This window comes from Gymnoscopelus microlampas, assembly GCF_963454915.1.
Source record: "Gymnoscopelus microlampas genome assembly, chromosome: 17".
NCBI lineage: Eukaryota > Metazoa > Chordata > Actinopteri > Myctophiformes > Myctophidae > Gymnoscopelus > Gymnoscopelus microlampas.
Genome location: NC_139954.1, coordinates 39,811,105 through 39,836,323, shown reverse-complemented (window position 1 = coordinate 39,836,323; position 25,219 = coordinate 39,811,105). Strand labels below are relative to the sequence as shown.

The 25,219-nt window shown below is 41.9% G+C and overlaps 2 protein-coding genes across 2 annotated transcripts in view; both read left to right on the top strand.

Moving 5' to 3' along the window:
* Positions 1 to 1,391, top strand: part of abca12 (ATP-binding cassette, sub-family A (ABC1), member 12) — a 153,609-nt gene extending 152,218 nt beyond the window's left edge. The window contains exon 73 of the mRNA XM_084085438.1: positions 358 to 1,391. Within this exon, the coding sequence (XP_083941564.1) occupies positions 358 to 459 (102 nt within the window). The 3' untranslated portion in view covers positions 460 to 1,391. The remainder of the gene's footprint in view (positions 1 to 357) is intronic.
* Positions 1,392 to 3,781: 2,390 nt separating this feature from the next.
* The window catches only part of bard1 (BRCA1 associated RING domain 1), a 62,824-nt gene continuing 41,386 nt past the window's right edge, over positions 3,782 to 25,219 (top strand). Inside the window, exons 1-8 of the mRNA XM_084085450.1 lie at positions 3,782 to 3,892; positions 5,643 to 5,699; positions 7,117 to 7,268; positions 11,922 to 12,234; positions 13,133 to 13,500; positions 14,268 to 14,668; positions 16,700 to 16,780; positions 20,904 to 21,076. Of these exons, the coding sequence (XP_083941576.1) occupies positions 3,798 to 3,892; positions 5,643 to 5,699; positions 7,117 to 7,268; positions 11,922 to 12,234; positions 13,133 to 13,500; positions 14,268 to 14,668; positions 16,700 to 16,780; positions 20,904 to 21,076 (1,640 nt within the window). The 5' untranslated portion in view covers positions 3,782 to 3,797. The remainder of the gene's footprint in view (positions 3,893 to 5,642; positions 5,700 to 7,116; positions 7,269 to 11,921; positions 12,235 to 13,132; positions 13,501 to 14,267; positions 14,669 to 16,699; positions 16,781 to 20,903; positions 21,077 to 25,219) is intronic.

Here is a 25,219-nt window from a genome sequence, read left to right as displayed (position 1 = left end):
ACAGTACCACCGCTCATCCACTCCAGCACAGAGAGATATTACATATTGGTGGTAGGAGAGAGAGAGAGAGAGAGAGAGAGAGAGAGAGAGAGAGAGAGAGTGAAAGAGAGAGAGAGAGAGAGAGAGAGAGAGAGAGAGAGAGAGAGAGAGAGAGAGAGAGAGAGAGAGAGAGAGAGAGAGAGAGAGAGAGAGAGAGAGAGAGAGAGAGAGAGACTTGTGGAATGGCTAAGGTGAAAGACTTCAGGGAGAATGAATGAGCTTTAATATCGACCCGGCACTCAAATAATTCCACCACCACCAACCGACCATCTCAACCCCTAACCTTCTGCTCTGCCACACACACACACACACACACAGGTCTTCATCAACTTCGCCATGGGGAAGGTTGGCATGGAGACGGTACCGCTCAACAGCGAAGACTCCGACAGTCTGTTCTCCATCGAGTCGGCCGACACGTAGCCGGTACGCCCTCTACCGGCGGCCATGTTTGTCCTGATGCTGTCCTGCTCGCCGTGACCAACGCGGTCCATGCACAGTTGCGAAAGGACGGGCACGAGATGTTAATCTGTTTAAAATAATATATGTTGCAATATTATATTTTTAATCATTTTTTATTTAGAAGATTCGTGTCAACATGTTTTCGATTAATCTGTTTTGGAAGCCTTATGAAAGATGACTTGTTACTGTTCATTAAAAATGACAGGTTTATGGCCGTTTATGAGTCTCAAAGCGATGGTCAATGCACACACTCACTGGAGTATACCCTATTTTTACTACCCCCCCCCCCCCCCAGCAATGTGTGTGTGTTATATGAATGGCACAAACAGAAGTGCAATTATTTGTTTACTTGTATTTTAACATGAAGGCTTAAATTAATTGTATAGGTTTTTGCTCTTAATTTTTTTTTGTCTGTGGTGGAGGCACTTTATCAGAATACTTTACCGTAGGTATCTGTAACCTTTTTAATATCAGTACAATTCTTAATTGATAGCATTACGTTTTGGCCAGCGTCCTGTAGTATATGGACACACCATGATCTAACTCACATGTAAAAGAACACATACACTAAGTGCATAATGTTCCCAAATGAGTCTGTTTTTTTTATTTTGTATCCACAGGCTAGCCGTGTATAATTACTGCCTTCTGGCGGCGGTATATCACAAAAGAAAGTGTTCTTGGCACTAAAAGATGAGCTCTCTCAATATCTGCACTTTTCCCCTCTCATTAACACCTCCTCTAAGGCCATGTCTAACTTTTTAGAATGAACGTACTGAATATTTTATGGATACTTTCCTTTCCTTGCTTAAGGCTCTAGGCCTGTTCCACATCGTCTGGAATTTATTGAGCTTTATTTTTTATACATTATCTAATAAAGCAATTTTTCAAATGCATCTGCTGTTCATTGTCATGCCTTCCCCATTGTGTGTAGACACAGGATTAGCATGTTGCTTGATATTTCAGATATGCCGTAGGCTTAAAATAGGCTGTGCAATGAAAAATGCATCTGCTCCTGTCTTTAGAAGTTCATATTACTGTTACTATGTTCAGATGTTTCTCTTTAACTGTGGAGATAGGTAGATAGATAGATAGATAGATAGAGAGGACAGGCAGACAGACAGACAGACAGACAGACAGACAGACAGACAGACAGACAGGCAGACAGACAGACAGACAGACAGACAGACAGACAGACAGACAGACAGACAGACAGAGAGCAGGCAACCATTTTGCAAAATGGGACAAACAAAGAATCCAGAACAGAAAACACCAAATAATGCACACAGAGCAGAATTAGGATGAAACCCGCTAATTATAAAACTTCAAAAGAGCACATTAAAATTTCATAAGCACCTAAAAGAAAGTGAGACAGACACGCTCCACAACAAAGCTGTCACCTACAGTTTAAGAGACCCGCCTAGACTAGAGAGATGCCCCCCTCAGCCGGTTATGGGCCTCTGTTCATAAACACAAGCAGAGCCAAACAGAAACCAAACTAAATTATAAGAAAACAAAAAGAAAACTATCTGACCCATTGGAAAGAATTAACCCCCCCAAAAAACTGAGCAAATTGGAATGTTATTTGGCTCTAAACAGAGAATACACAGTGTAGAATACCTAAGCACTGTGACTGATCCAAAACAAAGGAAATCCTTGACTATATGCACAGACTCAGTGAGCACAGCCTTGCAATCGAGTATAAGGCCACCACAGGCAGACCTGGCATCCCAAGAGAAGACAGAGTGTACACCCACTGCACACACAATGAGATGGAAAAACTCGAGTTACACTTTCTACATGCCAACTGTACCAAGTAGCCTCCATCAGAGACACATTCCACTGATTACAAACAAACACCCCAAAATAATGGTAAAAACATGGCTAGGGCTAAAAACAAACAAAGAACTCCCGTATCTGCTGGGTGAAGTACTGTACAATGTGAGCTGTTGTGACAGGAAAAGAACATCCAATGGAATAAAGGCTGTCAATCATACGAAGACGAACATACAAAGCAGAAACCCTTAAATACACATAGATAAAAATATATATAAACACACACGAACGCGCGCACGTGCACACACACACACACACACGCACGCACGCACACACGCACACACACACACACACACTGACACACACACACGATATAGCAGCGAAAGCACAATGTTTCTGTTTTTAAGTTTCTTTTCCAAAGATATTGATTGCAGTGTTGCACTGTCAGTCACACAGCTCTGTTTACACATTTCTTTATTCTAGGCCATACATTCCTTATTTTATGCTTTTATTTCACACTTGCTTTGGCAATGCAAAGTTTGTATCATATTTTTTTTCGCCCCATGCCAATATAAACATATACCTGCTGCCAACACTCCTGAATTTTGCAGCAGAATCCTGAATGTTTACCCTTTCTCCTGCTGTGCTTCTGCATTGTAAATTGTCCTGGAATAACCTTAATTTCGGACAACTCAACCCAGACTCTATGGTGAATACTAAGTATACTATATATGTGGATAGTCTGGATACTAAGTGGATACTATGTGGATACTGCGTGAATACTATGTGGATACTAAGTGAATACTAAGTGAATACTAAGTGAATACTATGTGAATACTATGTGAATACTATGTGAATACTATGTGGATAAGTGGATATGATGTGACATAGTATTCACTTAGTATCAACATGTGGATACTAAGTGTATACTATGTGGATACTAAATTAATTTAAGTCAGGTCCCCCACCAGAAAATCTGCTCATTTTTCACACTATGTTGGCAGGTATGAATATAAAACCCCTTTTCAACTGAATAATGACAATTGAGGAGGGTGGAAAGGGGGGATCAGAATCCTTCCCCCTCCCCCTTTTTTTTTCTCACAAATCTTTATTTATAATTATGTCATGACATATAATACAATACAAACACAAACAACGTCGTTATTAATAAATACCACTACATCAGAGCCAGGGGGATTAACTAACATAAAACATTACAGAGTGAACGGAAAGAGACAGTTCTTGCCGATATATTAAAACTCTATGGTTCTGCAGCTTTCTATCAGCTGACAATCTGAGAGTCTTTTTTTTTTCATCACGTAAACATCAGTACGTCATCACGTCTTTATCGTCATGACAACTAGAGGACTACAACTTCCGTGGATCCCTGGCGGGAGATACGAGTAGGAAGGAAGTAGGAAGAGAACAGAATGTTATGAAAACACAAAGCTGTTGTTGTCAGATCAGACCAGACTACAGTCAACACTACAGATGTTCTAATCTAAATAATAATAGACAGGAATAATATGGATCTTCAGGACGATCGCGCTCCGAGAGAATCCTGGGATAAGACCAGAGAGGCTGTCGCCAACTTCAGACGACTGCTGCTGTGTTCTAAGTGGTGAGAAGAGACGCAGATCTGTGTGGCTGAGCTACCGCTAGCCGTTAGCCCCGAAACATGACTGTCATACCATGATTTTATCGAGTGTGACTTTTACTTTCGTATCTATGATATATGCAAATGTCAAAATGTATCAAATACATCTGATAGTCTTAATCCAAGGTAGCCCGATGCATGACAGTCATGGATGAACTTCAACCTGGTGTTTGCACTTTCTCCATTTACAACCCATACATCTACATAAACGTTCAGATTTCAAATATAAAGTGCTTAAGCTATGGCCATGGATGTTACAATTATGTACGGGCCCTCAGAAGTACCAGTATCTTCTGTAGTATTCAATAAAACACATTTTAATCCGAGTGATGGCCATTTTCCTCGTTGAGTTATTATGTATCAGAGTGCAATACACCTTCCAACCGACAGGGTCGCGTAATCAAAAGTATACGGAGAAAATACTGAGCAAATGGCCACCGATCGGATTAAAATGCTTTTCATTGAACAATACGGAAAGATACGGGTACATCTGAGGGATCGAACAGTATCGTAACATCCGTGACCATGGTGTAAGCACTTTATATTTGAAATTTGAACTTTTATGTAGATATACGGGTTGTAAATGGAGAAAGTGCAGACTTTATTTTGAAGATCACCCATGACGGTTGTGACAGACGACCGTCGTGTGATCCATGACTAACGATAGCCTAGCCTTGGATCAAGAAAGACTATCATGTATTTTTTATCGAGTCTGACTTTTACTCAGTGGTGGAAAAAGTACTCACATTTTTTACTTATGTAAAAGTATCAATATATTGCACTTTTACCTTAGCGCTAGGTACTCTTGGTTGCTTGTTTTTACAGGAAATGCACTTAAGACCTCTGGTGATTAGTATTTTTGTTCCCTACCTATGTTGAATGCACTTGAATGCACTTATTGTAAGTCGCTTTGGATAAAAGCGTTTGCTAAATGACTGTAATGTAATCAATACTGCAATGTAGAAACACTTGGTAAGTAAATGTCTGGTAATCAAAATGTACTTCAGTAAAAGTACAAAAGTATTTGCATCAAAATATACTTAAAGTACCACAAGTAAGAAAGTACTAAGTATGCAGAATGTCCCATTTCACACGTTTTTAAACGTATAAAACATATATAAATCTTTTGAAAATAGCAGATCTACAAGCTCACAATGTGTTGCATCAACACATTGTGAGCTTGTAGATTGGCTATTTTCAAATGGCCAAAATGTATAAGGGTTAAGTTTTGTAATAATCAAAATCTACAAAGTGACTAGTAACTGAAAGTGTTCATATAATTGTAGTGGAGTAAAAGTACAATATTTGCAATATTGCCTCGGCAATTTTCTGTTATTATTTTAGGATTGGAGAATTTGAAGTGGTCAAACTAGCAATAATTTTATGTTTATAAGCATTCTCCACAAAGCAAAGGTTAAAGCTTCAATCTGTGATTTCTTCACCTTTTTATGTTTGATGATTTTGTATTTTCCTTTCATACTGTTTCACAAATCACACATTAGGACTTTGTCATACAAACATTTTCAGTGGTGAGATTTCATTTTGCTTTCAATCCATGCGTTGGATGTTGGTTTGCCCTCTGTCGGTACGACGTTGTCGCTCGCTGATAATAGCCAGATCTACAAGCTTCCGCAACGCGCTGTGAGATTGTAGATCTGCTATTGTCGGCCTTTAAGTCACCCTGGTTCACGTGTGTCTCTCGTCTCCTCCACAGCTCGAAATTACTCAACGAACCCGTGTGTCTGGGAGTGTGTGAACACATTGTGTGCAGGTAATGGCAGTCATAAGGTCAAATTGCATTGTTCTTTCTAAAGCAGATTACTTATTTTTCAAATGAGTTAAATTATAATCTAAAAGGACTGTTTTCCTATAGCCGAGCGTTGCTGCCATTTACTGCACAAGACTACATTTCAATTGTTATATATTGGAGCTGTTATCCAGTGATGGAAGAAGTACTCACATACTTTACTTATGTAAATGTAGATACTGTTACAGTTGTAACAGATACTCAAGTAGAGGTCTCATATTCAAAATGTACTTGAGTAAAAGTACAAAAGTATCGGCATCAAAATATACTTAAAGTACCAAAAGTAAAAGTACTCATTGTGCAGAGTGTCCCATTTCACAAGTTAAAAATGTCTACCTTTTTTTTTTGAAAATAGACGATGTACAAGCTCACAATGCGTCGCATCATTGTGAGCTTTTAGATCTGCTATTTTCAAATGACGGAATATATATATATGTGTGTGTGTGTGTGTGTGTGTGTGTGTGTGTGTGTGTGTGTGTGTGTGTGTGTGTGTGTGTGTGTGTGTGTGTGTGTGTGTGTGTGTGTGTGTGTGTGTGTGTGTGTGTGTGTGTGTGTGTGTGTGTGTGTGTGTGTGTGTATACAGGGTAAGTGGTTTAGTGTATTTTGTAATAACTAGACCATACCCGGTCGACGCATCCGTGGGGGGATATGCGCACATGATCTGGCAACCCGGGAGGCAGTTCGTCCCATAGCTGGGCAGCCCCGTAACCATGGCGACAGTGGTTTACACATAAACGCTAATAAGAAGCTGAGATTTGATGAAATTGAAAAACGGGCTTCACAGTTAAGTTCAGATGGTAATGGTCAATGGCTGTGTGCAAAATCAGAGCAATTGGTCCAGCCACTGAGGAGAACCGGGTAGCTTCACCTACCACTACAAACAGACAGACACTCACCACTACAAACAGACAGACAGACAGAGGTTACTAGAATTATAGTATGATAATCAAAATCTACAAAGTAACTAGTAGCTAAAGTTGTCAAATAATTGTAGTGGAGTAAAAGTACAATATTTGCCTCTGAAATGTAGTGGAGTTGAAGTAAAAGTACTGGAAATTTTAAGTTATCCAATAGAGTAAAAATACCTCAGAATTGTGCTTAAGTACAGTACTTGAGTACATATACTTAGTTACTTTACACCACTGATATTGGAACTGTTATCTTAGATTCATATAGTGTACACCCCCCCCCCCCCCCTGTGTAGTAAGGACGTGGATTTATTGAGAGAAGTGAACAAGCGATCGGTACAGTGAGTCAGTTACACAGAAAAGGAAAAAAAAAAGACTTTACCAGAGACGATGATATAAGCTCTGGCATATTTATAATACATTGAGATCTCAAGTGGGCTTTTTTCCCTTTTTTATTATTTTTCCCTAACTAGGTCCTGCGCTGCCCCTCAGATCGGCGATGGCTGCGTGGTGTGCCACAGCCCCGCCTGGGTGCAGGACATCAAGATCAACCGACAGCTCCACAACATCACGCAGGCCTTCTGCAGCCTGGATGCCATATTGAATCCCGCCGGAAAAAACCCAGGTAGGTAGTATGTAATGAATTGACTCCACCGCGGGGGCCCCAACGTCAATTTATTCATCCCATCAACCCACGCGTTCCCCTCTATCTATTGTTGACTGAGATGTTAACCCTTTAAGACCGGGAACGCATCATCTGTGTCATTTTTGAAAAATGTATTTGGGGTTATTCAAAAATAGCAGATATACAAGCTCATAGCGCGGCACCGAGTGCCGCGCTATGAGCTTGTAGATCTGCTATTTTTTTTTTTATTGTGAAAATTTGTGCAAATCTTTGAATATATGTATACATATTTTTAAAGCGATTTCTTTTACTCAAATCTTTGCTTCTGGGGGATTCTACAAATGTCTTCTAAATCCTAACAGTTTTTTTCTTTTTATTAAAAAAACTTGTGTTGCTATATCAGTGGTTCTCAAACTTTTTCATGTGAAGGACCCCCCAAAAAATGATATATATTTGGCCGTGGACCCCCATCTCAAAATATGTTTGATTCCAGGGACCCCCAGAAGCAAAGATTTAAGTTAAAAATGTTCCCTTTAAAACAAATATGTATTCAAAGATTTGAACACACTTTCCACGATGAAAAAAAAGCAGATCTACAAGCTCATAGCGCGACACTCGGTGCCGTGCTATGACCTTGCCTATCTGCCATCTTTGAATAGCCAAAGTATAAAATAATGGTTAAAGTGGTTGCGCAGATGCGTACCCGGTCTTAACGGCTTAAACATTCCGCCCCTGCTGCGTAATCTCTCTGAATGATCGTATTAGTCCGTCGTGTTCCCTGTGGCACGTTATCGTCATCTCCTTTTGCAGCGTGCTCGCGGTTGGCAGTAATTATGTAATGCAATTAGCCATCGTGGTTGTTTGGCTTTGCAAGTACTAGATCTCGGCTTGCTGTGACAAAAGAGAGGATGCTGCCACCACGGCTCGGCTGCACCGCGCCCGCGAGCTGCCGTCTCTCGTGGTGCGATGATGATGTCTCAATTAAGCAACAGCTATCAAAACTCAACTTAAAAAAAGAGCGTGTAAGACCCCTGCGGGGGCAGCTCTCTGCATGTCGACGACGGTTCGTGAACAAGACCACCACACAAGTGAATGAGCTCACGGATGAGTTTGTGCATAACCCATTAAGAACTGTGTCATTTTTAGATTTGAGCTAAAAAGCATTATTTTACACTTTTGGCTATTCAAAAATAGCAGATATACAAGCTCATAGCGCGGCACCGAGTGCCGCGCTATGAGCTTGTAGATCTGCTATTTTTGAAAAATCGTGAAAATGTGTGCAAATCTTTGAATATATATATTTTTAAAGCGAACATTTTTAACTCAAATCTTTGCTTCTGGGGGGTCCCTGGAACAACACATAATGATGGGGGTCCACGGCCAAATACATATAATTTTGGGGGTTCTTGGCATGAAAAAGATTGAGCACCACTGATATAGAAACATACATTTTCAGAAAACTGTTGAGATTTAGGAGAATCGGCTTCAGGTATCAATGGGATAAGTTAGGGAGGATACAGCAACATTTTTGCTACTTCCCTTCTACTGCCAGCTGTCATGTATCATTACAGCTAGGCCTGTCCCAATTATTACATAATTGTCTAATCGCAATTATTTAAACTCATTCAGTGCCCGGCTTATTTATGGCAGTTTGGCTCCGAGTGCCACAGCCAAAATTCATTGTAAAAAAAAAGTGCTTAGGAGCCGAGATACAGCCTTTTTCAGGAAGAAGTTAAACAAAGAGTGAATGGAGCAGAATATTTTCAAATCATGATATCTTGGGTTCTGAACATGTTTTTTTTTTTTGGACGTCTGAGACGTCCAGTGGCACTCAGGGCTTATATTAACGGACGTCTTAGACGTCCAGTGGCACTGAATGAGTTAAGATGATCGCAGTTTTGTCATCGTTTCCATGTTGAAAAAGGTTCGTATTTTCAAACATTTAAAAAAATAGTGTAAATAGCAGATCTACAACCTCACACGTTGTGAGCTTGTAGATCGGCTATTTCCCCTATTTTTTTAAAAATGTTTTAAAGTTAAATAGGTCATTTCTTTGGATATTTAGGTTATGTGTCGTATTTGCCATGTCGCAACTTCAAAGCCTAAAAGACAAACAGAATTCAACGTCAAAAACGCAATTAAATCGTTGATCGCGATTATTTGAGTGACAATGAATCGTCATGTAAAATTTCATAATCGTGACGGCCCTAATTACAGCTGCTTGGTAAGGGTTTGATTAGTGAAACATGTTGTACTTGCGATTCGCAGGTTGCGAGTGATGAATTTAGGTTTGTTTAGGTTAGTCCGCTTTTTACACAGCCTGTTCAAGGCGTTACTGTTGCGCCGTTATAGGCTCTATGCACAGCAGTCATATTGGAAAGAAATTAGGCCTCTTCCTTACTTCCTTCACAGGTGTTACCAATGATTCTAATGAAGGCTCAGTTCCATTTAGTGTAGCACAGTGGTTCTCAAACCTTTTACTTTCAAAGACCCCCATAACTCTGAGAGTGTACAAATGGAACCAAATGGACCCTTACGGGTCCATTTGGTTCCATTTGTACACTCTCAGAGTTACACACCCGTAAGGGGTCCATATGGAACCCCCTCAAGGAACCACGAGGGTCCCTGGACCCCACGTTGAGACCCACTGGTGTAGCAGAGTGTTTCCAGTGAGCCAACATGCACAATATCAGCGCCCTGACTCTGTTTGATCAGAATGGAACAGAGCCTTCATTAGTATCTTTGGTAACACCTGTGAAGGAAGTACAGTAAGAAGAGGCCCAATTTATTTCCAATATGACTGCTGTGCGTAGAGCCTATTCTGCCTCACTGTTCTGTATTAGAGGTACTGACACGGAGTGCGGAGGACATTGTCGTGCCGCCTTTGAGCCGACAGCAGAGCCGAATAAATGTCTGTTCCCAACACACTACTGTGTCGAGGCACGACTGGCATGGCGGGACAGGGGTGTTAAGAGGTCTGCACACACCTTTCTGCCTTGAACCGCCGCCCGGCTTCTCTTCAGTTTCATCTCCCAATATATTTCTGAATTTCTTCAATGGAAAAATACAAAGCTTTTTATTTCAGCCCTGACTTGACAATGGCTTACACCAAATGAATAACAATACACATGCACAAAATAGAAAGTTTTGTGCATGTGTGACAGAGAGGGAGAGAGAGATGGAGACAGTTGCGAGCAAACTAGAGAAAGGGTGAAACTACATTATGAAGTAAGTTTTGTAACTTTAGAAGAATTCACTTTTTAACAACAACTAAGTAGGCTATACAACTAAAGTTTGCACTTATTTAACCCACTAGGACCTGAAGCCGATTCTACATGTCTCCTAAATCCCAACAGTTTCCAGTGGTTCTCAAACCTTTTCATGTCAAGGACCCCCGAAATTATGTTTTTGGCCGCCGACCCCCATCTCAAAACATTTTGTTCCAGGGACCCCCCAGAAGCAAAGATTTGAGTTAAAAATGTTCACTTTAAAAGAATATAAAAATATTAATTTGTACACATTTTCTCGATTTTTGAATAGCCAAAAAGTGTAGTGTAAAATAATGCTTTTTAGCTCAAATCAAACAGTGACACAGATGCGTCCCAGGTCTTAATAGGTTAAAAAAAACGGAAAAGGAAAAACGTAAACACAAAAACCTTTTATGTCGCTCGGTGAAAGAAAGTGCTTCGGTACTGGAGCTTTTGTGACCGCGGTCTGCTACATCATTTTTGTGCAATAAATGCATAGGCTATACAGTGTATATATAAAGGTATAAAATCCACAGACAACAGCAGCGGCTGTCATCATAAACAGTATAACATAGAGAAGTGCTGTGTGACACTGTTGTGTTACACACTACACAGCACTTCTCTGATTCCTGAAGGCCATGTCAAAGCACACACAGGGTGGCTTTGTTCAGCTCTGCGTACAAAAAAAGAAGCTCTTCTTACGCCATTATTGCAAGGTCTTTGCATAAAAGTGGCTTATCCCATGGAGACCGGGAACGCATTCAGTGTCATTTTCAGATTCAAAAATCTTTGACAATTTGGGCAAATATTTGAATATATATATTTTTAAAGTGAACATTTTTAACTCAAATCTTTGCTTCTGGGGATTCTTCAAATGTCTTTTAACAGTTAAAAAAAACAAAAAACTTATGTTGCTATAATATCAGTGGTACTCCAACTTATTCGTGTCAGAGAGTGGGACCCCCAAAACTATTTGTATTTGGCCGCGGACTCCCATCTCAAAATGTGTTGTTCCAGGTACCCCCCAGAAGCAAAGATTTGAGTAAAAAATGTTTGCTTTAAAAAACGATATATATTATTGAAAGATTTGCACAAATCTCTGCGATTAAAAAAAATAAATAGCAGATGTACAAGCTCATATCGCGGCACTCGGTGCCGCGCTATGAGCTTGTAGATCTGCTAATTTTGAATAGCCAACGAAACAAAAAAAATGACACAGATGCGTTCCCGGTCTTAATGGGTTATGACAAGCTCTATGTGAGTGGCATTGCTACAGTATAGTGCCTTCACTATAAAAAAGAAGATTATATGGTGCTGATTTATTCCATGTGGGCTTATTGTCTTTTTTTCCCTCTCTTTTATATCTCTCTCTATCTCTCACTGTCTTTCTCTGGACCGCATGCAGACTCATCTCCCGCTGGGTTACATCAGGTGAAGGCTGAGAGCTCCGTCCTCCTAAAGCACAAAAAGAACTACAAGATCTGGTTCAGCCCCCGCAGCCGCAAGGTGCGCTGCAGGGTGGAGAAACCGGAAAAAGAGGTGGAAAAAGAGGCCGTCGTACCGCCGCCGCCAGAGACCACCCGGACGGAACCCCACCAGGACCTATCGGTGTACAACTTCATCCCCAGCTCCTCCCAAGAGTCCGACTCTATGCCCGCCGCCACCTCGCAAATAAGGGGCAAAAACGCCGCCGGCGCCGGCGGCGGCAGGAAGAAGAGGTAGGCCTGGCGCAATTATTACATAATCGTCTGATCGCAATTATTTGAGATAGTCGCAATTATTTTGCATAATCGTTGACATTTTTAAAAAGCGGACAAAATAGCAGATCTACAGGCTTACAACGTGTCACTTCGGGACGCGTTGTGCGCTTGTAGATCTGCTACAGTATGTCCGCTATTTTTACATTTTTTGAAAGTATCAAATTATTAAATATGTCAGTCATTTCTTTGTATATTTAAAAAAAAACGCATTGTAAGCTTGTAGATCAGCTATTTCCGCTATTTAATTTCTTTTTTTAAGTATAAAATGATTAAATATGTCGGTAATTTATTTGTAAATAAAAAGTATTGTTTTATTATTATGAAGCCTTAACCCTTTAAGACCTGAGGCGATTCTACATGTCTCCTAAATCTCAACAGTATTCTCAAAAACCTTTGTTTCTATATCAGTGGTGCTCAATCTTTTTCATGTCAAGGACCCCCAAAATTATATGTATTTGGCCGCGGACCCCCATCAAAATATTTTGTTCCAGGGACCCCCCAGAAGAAAAGATTTGAGTTAAAAATGTTCGCTTTAAAAATATATATATATTCAAAGATTTGCACACATTTTCAAGATTTTTCAAAAATAGCAGATCTACAAGCTCATAGCGCGGCACTCGGTGCCGCGCTATGAGCTTGTATATCTGCTATTTTTGAATAGCCCAAAGTGTAAAATAATGCTTTTTAGCTGAAATCTAAAAATGACACAGTTCCAGGTCTTAATGGCTTAAAGGCAATCTGAAAATAGTTTTCATATGTTCCAATGTTCAAAGCAAAAAATACAATTTAAATCGTTAATCGCGAATTATTTGTACGACAATTAATCGTCAACTTAAATGTTGTAATGGTGACACAGCCCTAGGAAGAGAGCGACCAAAAAAGCCGGCGGCAGAAAGCCGGCGGCGGCAGGTGAAGCCAGACGGGCTGAACCTCCTCCTCCTCGCGAGCAACAGGCCACCAAGAGCAGCAGGCTGGAGGCTGTGAACCGCCAGTGGGGCATCGACGAAGAGGAGGACGACGTCGTGGCGAGGGACGAGGAGCAAGCCTGTGCCGAGAAGAAGGAGGGTAGTAGGAGGTCCAGTAAGAGGGTGTCCTTCGTTAGCCCCGAGGCTTCCAACGAGAAGAACCCCCCCCAGCCTGATGGACCTCAAGAACATAGCATGGTTCTGAGTCTCTCTGGAGATATGGCTCCCGTCTCTGAAGACGAAGCCTCTTCTGGTCCCGGTAGGCCTGTCACCATTATTACATAACCGTCTAATCGCAATTATTTTTTGCATAATTATCATAATCGTTTCCATGTTGAAAAATGTTCACACCTTTTCAAATGTTTATGAAAAGCAGAAATAGCAGCTCTACAAGCATACAACACGTCACTTCGTGCCGCATTGTATGCTTGGAGATCTGCTATTTTTGCTTTATTTTTTACATGTTTAAAATGTTTAAATATGTCAATAATGTCATTGAATATTTCAGTTATTTGTCATATCTGCCTTGTGCAATTTTTTATTTTGAAGCTTAAAAGGCGTCATATGTTCCAATGTTCAATGCCAAACGTCATTAAAATCGTCAATCGCAATTATTTGAGTGACAATTAATCGTCACTTTAACCCATTAAGACCTGAAGCCGATTCTACAAATGCCTTCTAAATCCCAACAGTATTCTGAAAAACATGTTTCTATATCAGTGGTGCTCAAACTTTTTCATGTCAAGGACCCCCAAAATGATATGTATTTGGCCGCCGACTCCCATCTCAAAATATTTTGTTCCATGGACCCCCAGAAGCAAAGATTTGAGTTAAAAATGTTTGCTTTAGAATAATAATATATAAAATAATAATTTTCATGATTTTTCAAAAATAGCAGATCTACGAGCTTGTATATCTGCTATTTTTAAATAGCCAAAGTGTAAAATAATGCATTTTAGCTCAAATCAAAAAATGACAGAGATGCGTTCCAGGTATTAATGTAATCTAAATTTGTAATCGTGACAGCTCTAAGTCCCGCCCAGTCGGCCGTCTCCTTCCGACATGAGCCCACGGCCAGCGGCGCGGCTCCTCCTCACAAACGTACCCCGAAACGATGCCGGGTGGCAGAGAAGGAGGAGGAGAAGGAGGAGGAGGAGAAGGAGGCCGAACCGGAGGACAGTACCCCGAAGAGGCCCAGGGCTTCTTCGGCGGGCCAAAGGAGACGATCGGCACACAGACTGGTTCCAGACGTCCTCCTCGCCCCTCCCTCGCCAGCCTCATGCCTCGTCGTGTCTGGGAAAGACGTCAAAAGTCCCAGAGCGGAGAAACGGGGCAGCCCTGGGAGGGGGTCTTCTCCTGGTAGCCCCCCCGGTGTCTTGAAGAGGAACCACAAGGGGGAGACGCCCCTACATCTTGCGGCTATAAAGGTAAGGTTAGGACTGGTGGATAATATGACGATGCCCTTCATATAGTAGTAGTCCATAGAGCACCGAAGTCTGACGTCACTGCCACTAGACTGCCACTAGAGGGCCTGTTCCAAGGGTTCGTGGCTTTATTTTTTGTGTTGAAATCCCCATTTGGGAATCTTAGATCACGTCATATAAGAGCTGTGTTCCAAACATAAACACACCACCCTGGCGTTTTTTGTCAGGGGGGTGGCTCTGCATCGTTTATGATATTCATTCATATTTGATACAGCCTGTTTCTGGCGAAAATGGAATTAATTCTGCCTTAAGAGTCTTAAGAACTACTACTTCCGGGTCTGAAATCACTGTCCCTACAGCAGCCGTGTTCATGGGAAATGTAGTCTTTGGGTTGTTTGACTCGTTTCTAGTGTTTATATTGTGTTACTCTTTGGGTAAATGTGTACATTTACACCTTCAGTCGATGCTTCATATCCATATGAGTAAAAACGCCAGGGTGGTGTGTTTATTTTTGGAACACAGTTCTTATATGAAGCGATCTAAGATTCCCCAATGAGGATATCAATACAAAAAGTAAAGCCATGAACCTGCGGAAAGCGCCCTCTACTGGCAGTGACGCCAGGACTTCGGTGCTCTATATCAATGACATTGGGCTTGCGAGTGTTGTAGAACCGATTACTTTATTGAGTGAAGGGGAGTACTGTAGGTCACAAACTCCAGGCTTTTTAATGTTCTCTGATCGCTCTGCTTTTTTCTGACATCGCCGGGTGCCTCAAACCGGCGTGTCTAAATCTCCCCTCGCAGTGGGTGTGTGCCTCCCCCCGTCGTCCAAATTATGGGCCTGATTATACTTTGTTGCATGCGGTGTGGCGCAGCACCGAAAATGACTGTTTTTTTTTTTTTTCTACATTTTTATCCCACGATTTTTGTAACCCATTTTTTCACCCAGTGCAAGTAATCCTGGGCGCTACACTCCCTCTAGGGAGAGCCTAGAGCTCATGCCGCCTTCAATGCATGAGGAGCTAGCAGGCTGCTTCTTATCACCTGACAGGGGGAGGTTCCCCGGTTAGACGTAGCGTGTGGAAGTAACACGTTATTCCAACCAGTTCCTTTCCCCTCCATCAGGCGCCCCGGCTGACCAGGGTGGGGGGGGGGGGGGGGGGGGGGGGCAGTATAGAGACCAGGATTGCTGCATGTTTTTTGTGAGGGTACCTACCCTAGGAGACATGGGAGAACATGCAAACTCCACACAGAAAGGCCCTTTCACCCAAAAAATGACTGTTTTACGAACTCACAACGTGTGTCGCAGCACGTTGCACAGAACGCTGTGAGCTTGTAGATCGGCTGTTTTCGGGCGTACAACATCGGCTCACAACTAAGCATAAATCCCGCTTTAGTCTTCTAAATCAGGGGTCTTCAACAGGGGATCCGTGACCCCTAGGGGGTCCGCCAAATCTTTGTGTGATATGATTTTTTTTTTTACCTTAACCACTTGAACCCTAGCATCCCTTTTCTGAGGAGAACTTTAGCCAAAAATAGCAGATCTACAAGCCCACAACGCCTCGCCTCGCGCTGCGAGGCGTTGTGAGCTTGTAGATCGGCTATTTTTGGCAAAGAGGTTTAGGTGTACTGTAGAGGGGAAAAAGAACAGTAAACGTAAACAAAGAAAGTTGAATCTAAAACACAATTTTATACAATATAGAGGGGGTCCCTGCTTCATCTCTCTCTCAGCTAGGGGGTCCTTGGCCTGAAAACGTTGAAGACCCCTGTTCTAGATGATCAGAGCCATTCTCCGGCCCCGGCGAGAATAAAAACCGTTTTAGGGTAATCCCTGTAAACATACAGCCGTAATCCCTCCCTGGATCCCGGACAAGGTAATCAATGGGCCGCTGCGGGGCATGATTGATAATCCTGCGGGGCTCTCAGTCCCGCCGCTCGCTGCAGATCAGCCGCTGCGTTTGAAGGGTTCTGTTCTGTTTGGTGGTTTTCTCCGGGCGTTGACCTGATGAGCTCTTCTCCTCTGCCCCCCCCCAGGGGGACGTGGAAGCTGCCAAGGAGCTGCTGGACCAAGGGGCCGACCCCAACCTGAAGGATCATGCTGGGTGGACACCTCTGGTGAGAGAGAGAGAGACACACACACACACACACACGGACACGGACACACACACACACACACACACACACACACGGACACACGGACACACACACACACACACACACACACACACACACACACACACACACACACACACGGACACACACACACACACACACACACGGACACGGACACGGACCAGTGGTGGAAAAAGTACAATGTTGTTTTACTTAAGTAAAAGTATCAATACTTCATTGTAGAAATACTCTGTTACAAGTAAAAGTTCGGAATTCAAAATTGACTTACTAAGTACCAAAGTAGAAAGTACTCATTATGCAGAATGTCGCATTTCACAGGTTTTCAAATGTATACATTGTAAAAAGAAAAATCTTTTGAAAATAGCAGATCTACAAACTCACAATGCGTCGCGTCGCGACACATTGTGAGTTTGTAGATCGGCTATTTTCAAATGGCCGAAATGTTTATAAGGTTGAAGTGGTTAATGTATGTTTTGTGATAATAATCAAAATCTACAAAGTAACTAGTAACAAAAGTTTTCAAATAATTGTAGTGGAGTAAAAGTACAATATTTGCCTCTGAGATGTAGTGGAGTAGAAGTAAAAGTACTGAAAACTGGAAATACTCCGGTAAAGTAAAGATACATCAAAATTGTACAGTACTTGAGTAAAATGTACTTGTTACTTTACACCACTGACACAGACACACACTCAGACACTCACAGCTGTCGGTCTATTTACTTCATGCCGCCTTGCATAGAAAAATCATTATGAATGCTTTTACAATAGAATTCAATTATGAATAATTGGCGTATGGTAGAGAAAAACAAGGTTCGGGAATGAAAGCTATAATACAATATAAATCCAATATGTTTTTTGGGGTTGAAAAAGGAACTAAAGAAACTGCTTCATAATGTTCTTTTGTTTCAACCGGTGTTATTGTCTTAAATGCTATTGATCTCTGAGAAAGGCACTGCGACAGCAACTTTCTTTCCCTTCTCTCTCGCATTCTCTATTTTTGACTCTCCTGTCTGTGTCCTAGCCCATAGGGGCGTTGCCTAGTTACCGTGGGGGCGTCATGGTAACTCATGCACATCTTTTCCTTGTCCTCTCTTCCTTCCCCCCCGTGTTCACAGCCAAGTGTTTTTCACAAATGTATTTAGTGTCTTTAGCGTGAACCGCATGAAATGAAAACCCAATAACTCAAAAGTAAACAATTGAAAGTAATTTTATGGACATGAGCCACAGCCTCATGGCTCGGTCCACAGCGGATGAGCAATGCCGCCGGACATTAACCCATTCCAACCGGGAACGCATCTCTGTCATTTTTTTTAGATTTCTTTGGGCTATTCAAAAATAGCAGATCTACATGCTTGTAGATCTGCTTTTTTTTTGCAAATCTTTGAATATATATATTTGTAAAGCGAACATTCGTAACTTAAATCGTATCTGGGGGATTCTACAAATCTCTTCTAAATCCTAAAAGTATTTTTTTTTTAAATTTTGTAATTTCTTTTAACTTATGTTGCCCTAATATCTGTGGTTCTCAAACTTTTTTCATGTCAAGGACCCCCAAAATGGTATGTCAATTAGCTGCGGACTCAAAAGATTTTGTTCCAGGGACCCCCAGAAGCAAAGATTTGAGTTGATAATGTTCGCTTTAAACAACAAACTTGTATACAGTATCTGCTATTTTTGAATAGCCAAAGAAACCTAAAAATGACAGATGCCTTCTCATGGACTCAAATAGAGCACTTTTTAAAAATCTCTTCAATCTTATACATTCAGCATGTTACTGTATAGGACGACATTGTTTGTTCGTCAATCTAAAAAAAGAAATACTGGGTTGTATTAGAACCAAAAGAAAGAAAAATAATTATATTTCCTTCCCCTGGGGAAATGGGGCAAGCAGCTAATGGAGTATTTCTGCTGTTGTATTTCTTGTTCTTGTGCCATTGATTCACAATGGCGACAGTCAAGAAACCAAAGCATTTAGCGAGTGTTGTGCCCGCTGCGGCAGGAGACACAGAATGAGAATGCAGCTTGCTGCTCTAGCAGCCTTGAGCCAGATAAAACGCGAGGTTGGTTTGGAATAGAAAGTGGCAACCTGTTAGCCCAATTTCTCCGAAGCAAGGACTGTGGCCATATTTAAATGCCGTTCATATTATTTTGCGATGTCGTGTTAATCGCCTTCCCAGACACTCTCGTACTTCCATTTACTTGTTTCCCTCACAGCCTAATCTTCTTCTGTGTTTAATTCAGCCTTGGCTGCCGTTTTTTCCACCAGAGACTTTTAGAAAAGGTTAGCAAAGCACTCCCCTGTTTTTGGTTGCAGTGCTTTCATCTTTGCATTTTTGCCATACACTGGCTGACAGTAACATTCAAGAATACGATACGATACGATAATACTTTATTGTCAGTTTGCACTGAAATTTGTCTTGCGACCCAAAAACAGCCATGTATGCAACATATAACAGTACACACATTTGACATGACACAAGAAAACAACAAAATACAAAATACATACATAAAGACATGCAAAGACAAGAGCAATGTCCACCAGTCAGCCTACCCCTGGCTTATAACTCCTGATTAAGCCTCAATGTCGTCTGATGGACAAAGGACCGCTTCAGTTTGACCTTATTGTATGTAGGAACACTGTATCTCCTTCCTGAAGGCAGCAACCTATATTCTCCATACAAAGCATGGCTAGTGTTTGAAGTGATATTCCTTGCCAACCTTATCATACTGTTATCATACGTAGATGTATAGAGCCTCTGAAGTGGTTGTCCAACAATCTTTGAACAAATGTTCACTTGCTGCAGCAGTTGTGACTTTAAAGCTACAGACAGACATCCATACCAGGTGGTACTACAGTACTGCAGGACACTCATAATAACAGAAGTGAAAAACAAAAGAGAAATCTGTCTACTAGCACCAAAAGATCTCAGACGGCGAAGGAAATAGACTCTTTGTTTTGTCTTCTTACCCACTGGTTCAATCTGGTCTTTCCATGACAAAAGGTGGTCTATTACTACTACTAGGTATGTATACGAACATACCTGGTTGATCTGTTCACTATGAATAGTAATGGGGGATCTGTGTATCTCTAGTGGGGCACCAAACACAATCTCTTATGTCTTTTTTGTGTTAATGATAAGAGCGTTGTTGTCACTCCACTCCACCACCTTATTTACTCTGTGTTGGTGCAGTCCAGGATCACTGGAACTATCCAAAAGAGAAATTAAAACTGTATCATCAGAGTACTTTAGAATGTATTGGTCTGGCTTGTCAGTGCGACATTCAGACAGACATTTCTCAGTACTACAGCTGTCAGTATAAAGGGTGAACAGTACAGCTGAGCTTACACAACCCTGGGGAGCACCAACATTAGTGGTTAATGCTGAGGAGAGGGAAGAGAAGCATAGTTAGTTGATAATACAAGATGGGTTCTGTATTATCAATGCATTCAAATTGTTCAAATTAATTACATTGTTTTTAATTCATTTCAATAGTTGAGTTGAACATTGTTAATACCATTGAGCAGTGGTTCTCAACCTTTCACACCAAGTAGTACCATACAGTACATAACATATTTGTCTCTTCAAGTACCACCATTATGACTGATGTTAAAACACAGTAGCGTAGAGTCTAGACCTACCCAGTCCTATTCAGCAGCTATGCACAGTTCACACATGAGGCAAATTCATTCCTAACAAGAATGAATTTTTCACAGTGACTTTTGTACATTTAGGTAGCGCTAAAACTGGCACTTTAACTCAAGCAGTTGTCACGCACGCACGCACGCACGCACGCAGCTAATGAGAACGAAGTTGAACTTAACCAGCTTTTGCAATGCGGAGGCTGGCACGATATGTGATTTAATTGGCCACAGGTGTAACACAGTTTTTAATCATGGCCTGATTCCGTTTGTCTCTTAAGAAAACAAGTGGTTTGCCTTTCAGCACTCATGCATTCATTAGTTTACTAAGAATTTCCCCTTGTCTGTAGGATCTTCTTCCCTCACTCCAGTTGAATCCCTATTTTCGCATTATGTTACTGGTGGGGCTGTGGCATTTTTTTATTTTTCTGAAATGCTCCTCTTTGCTTGTTGTGCTCCACCCAGCACGAGGCCTGTAACCTGGGCCACCAGGCCGTGGTGGAGATGCTGGTGTCCAGAGGAGCCTTGCTGAACACGCCCGGCTACGAGAACGACTCTCCGCTCCATGACGCCGTGACCAACGGCTACCCGGCCATCGCCAGGCTGCTGCTGCAGCACGGAGCCTCGGCCAACGTCCTGTAAGTATGACCGTAGCTCATAGTGCGGCACTCAGTGCCGCACTATGAGCTTGTAGATCTGCTAGCCAAGGTATACAATAATGGTTAAAGTGGTTAAAAATGATTGTGATGCTATATTAACAAATTTTGCTGGGGACCCCCCCCAAGGACCCACGGGGGTCCCCGGACCCCACTTTGAGAACCAATGACCTAGAGGTCCAACCAAGGGGGCAAACCCATAGAGTTTACCAGTCAGGTGATAAGAAGGTCAATTGGCTCTCATGCATTGAAGGAGGCATGAGCTCGGCCCTGGCCTCCCTAGGTTGTCAGAGGGAAGGTAGAGCCCAGGATTACATAGACAATTGGCACTGGGTGCAATAAATGGGGTTACAAAATCGTGGGATAAAAATTATTATTAAAAAAAAAAAAAAATTTGCAACATCTGACGACTTTAGTCCTCATTACGTGGTTCTACATTTTCACACACACACACACACACACACACACACACACACACACACACACACACACACACACACACACACACACACACACACACACACACACACACACACACACACACACACACACACACACACACACACACACACACACACACCAACTGTATCAAGTCGATTGCAACAACAACCCCAAACCGCCCCAGATCTGTGCTTTCATCTAGTGTTATGCTAATACGGTAAAGTGATTTGACATTAGAGAACATATTTATTTATTACATTTGATTATTTCTTCTCTCTTGTGCGACGTGCTCTACAATCTAAGCACATGAATGATCGTATCAGTGAGCGGGGCTGACTGTCGCACCATTCATCTTCTCGTTAAGTTTAAGAATAGGATTCCTTTGTATATGAACGCAACCATTCTTCACTGCCCCGAACAAACTAGCGGTCTCTTTAAACATACTGGTGCTGGGTTCTGCAACTTAAATTGATATACAAAACACGCCTCGAGAGCGATTCTATGCAACACGTGGATTCCTAATGGAATACGAAAATGTCAGATGTCACAAAATGCATAATGCAAAAACGTGTTATGAACTTGTTATACAGTATATCCAGTTTGTTTTTTCTTCCGAAAACCAACAGCTGTATTTCTGTGGACACATCCAACAGCTCGTTAAAAATCACTTTAATCCCTACACATACGTACTGCTGACCGGATTCCCAAGGGTTCTATAGGCCCGGTACCGCTTTCGCCCTACACTATATATCTTCACCGGATATGGCTGATCTACAAGCTCTCAACGCTGATATTTTAATAATGATATTTCCGCTGAATAGTGATGCTAGGGTTCAAGTGGTAGAAGAAATTCTAGCTTTGACTTTGTCCATGCCCACTTGTAGTCACCAATGCACTTCTCTCTCTGTTCCCTTTGCCAAATGGAAATGGAAATCTTTTTAAACAGATCTATCCTATTAAAATTGGCTAATGGAAGGGTGGGCGGGCAGGCGGGCGGACTCAGACATAACCATGAACAAACCTGATACGCCCACAATACATACAGTATAGGCCAGGGGTCTTCAACGTTTTCAGGCCAAGGACCCCCTAGCTGACAGAGAGATGAAGCAGGGACCCCCACTGTATAGTATAAAATTGTGTTTCAGATTAAACTTTTTTTGTTTACTTGGTCTGCTCTTTTTTCCCTCTACACCTATATACCTCTTTGCCAAAAATAGCCGATCTACAAGCTCACAACGCCTCGCAGCGCGAGGCGTTGTGAGCTTGTAGATCTGCTATTTTTGTCTAAAGTTCTCCTCAGAAAAAGGGATGCTAGGGTTCAAGTGGTTAGGGTGGGAAAAAAAATCATATCACACAAAGATTTGGCAGACCCCCTGTAGTAATTCTGGGGACCCCTTAGGGGTCCCGGACCCCCTGTTGAAGACCCCTGGTAAAGGTGTTTCTGTGACCCGCATCTCTAGTTAGTAAAACCTGCTTAACAACAACAATGCTGGAGGTGTAGCTAAGACATTGGGTGCAAAAATATCTTTTTATATGGATATATTACATAGATTATCAAGAAGTTCCACATTATCTTCACTAGATTCTGGTTGTTGGGGTGCATTCACAATGCAATGCCACAAGTCAAGGTGATGGGATGGGACGTGGTCCTGATGATTTGTCCATTTGCAAGGGAAGCTTGCAGCTTACAAAAATAAATCTAAAATACAAAGGCAAGACATCCTCGTACATATTTACCTCATCGGGTTGTCTAGACTAGAGGAATCATTTTGACTCCTTAGACAAATGAAAAAGTAAAACATGTGTGTGTCTTTAATGCATTACTTACTATTTACTGTACCAGTACAACTCATGCTACCATCCATCTACTACAGTATATATAGCTGAACATTGTGTTTGCTTACAGTTGACAGACTTACTGTGCATACAGTAATACATATATAATTCATTGATAGACTACTGTGTACATATATATAATTCATTGATAGACTACTGTGTACATATATATTCATTAAGAGACTCATTGCAGATATTTAATGACAATATATATGTTTCTTCCCTTTCACTCTTGCCTGCGTAAAAGCCTCTACCTGAGCCTCTAAGGAATTTTATCCAATCAGGAGAGACAAAAACAAAACAAACTAGAAAATGTGCTCCCCGGAGCGCAGGTCTCCGCCAGGTCAGGAAGTTGTAATAGAGTGTTTCACTTGTCTTATGGGGGTCGCTAGCCAATCACAGTACGTCCTGCGAAGCTTAGCCAATGGTGCCGGAGATTAGGTGTTCACGGACGGACGCACACACACACACACACACACACACACACACACACACACACACACACACACACACACACACACACACACACACACACACACACACACACACACACGTGGACGGAGGGTAAAACATACTCTCCACCATGCCTTCGGCCTGGCGGAAACAAAAATAACTGGAACATGAGAAATGGTCTTTGTAGTTTGGTGCTCTGATAAAATTGGTATTCTGACCTGAAAATGTATTTTCTGTTTACTACAGAGCTGGAGAGACCCCTGTTACTGAACAAACCTTTTTAACATACTCTTTAGAACTTACACCCTATTTCAATTTCATCCAGCTGTTTTTATAGAGATGAATGGAAATAATTCTAATGACGATGCAAAAATAATTGCGATCAGGCGATTATGTAATAATTGTGACAGGCCAAATAACGACACCAATAAAGGTTAATCGTCTTATCCCAATTCAGTATGAACACTTTGGCCCTGCTCAAGCAGCTAGGGTGGCTCACAACACTGACTGTCCTTAATGCACTGCACTTAAGGCAGGTTATAAATAGGTTTGTGTAAGATTGAGTCCCATTGACGTAAGCCTCGCTGTGTGTGTGGAGCTGTGGACCCTCTGCAAGCTAAGCTCAAAATGCGCAGAACCGTCTCATCTCGAGATAAATGGCCCATAGTGTAAAATGTTGTCGATATTCACAGAGCACTTTGCTTCATAGTACCTTCTCTTTTGTATAAGCAGTCTATTAAAACAGATTTTTTTTTCTTTATGGAGCAATGCAGAAATATTCCGTTGGCAATTATTGATTTGGGGGACGGATGGGATGGCTCTCCGGTCAAAAAATGTGTGGAGCAATTGTGAAAACATGCACGAAACTCCACTTCTTTATGACTACGGATAGAGAGCACACAATGGAGATCTGCAAGACACCAAGTTTTTCAACCCTGTGCCAATCACTCCATTAGGGGAAAGCATTGGCAGATCCCGGGGCCCTCGTCGTCGTCTCACTCCCAGCTTTCAGCCTTCAGGGAAATAACTTATGTTTGGGGGGACGGGGGGAGTCCAGTGTGCCGTTTGTGTGCGTGAGCAAGTGAGTGTGGGGAGGTTAATTGATTGTGCGTGACGGAGAAGGATAGCATTTGTCTTGCGGCACTGTGACAGCTTCTCCCACTCTCTCTCTCCGTCTCTCTCTCACTTTTGCCTAGCTGAGGAGTAGAAGGGAAAAGACTTGTAAATCTGTCACCACTATACCCTCAGCCAGGCACGGCCGGGCCAGCCAGAGCCGTACGTCGTAGCTGAGAGAGACAAAACAAAAAAACGCAACAATGGAGGAGGGAGGGGAAGGTATAAGATATAGAAACTCATGCCAACTGCCAAGGGAAAGAGGAGGGAGGAGAGGAGACC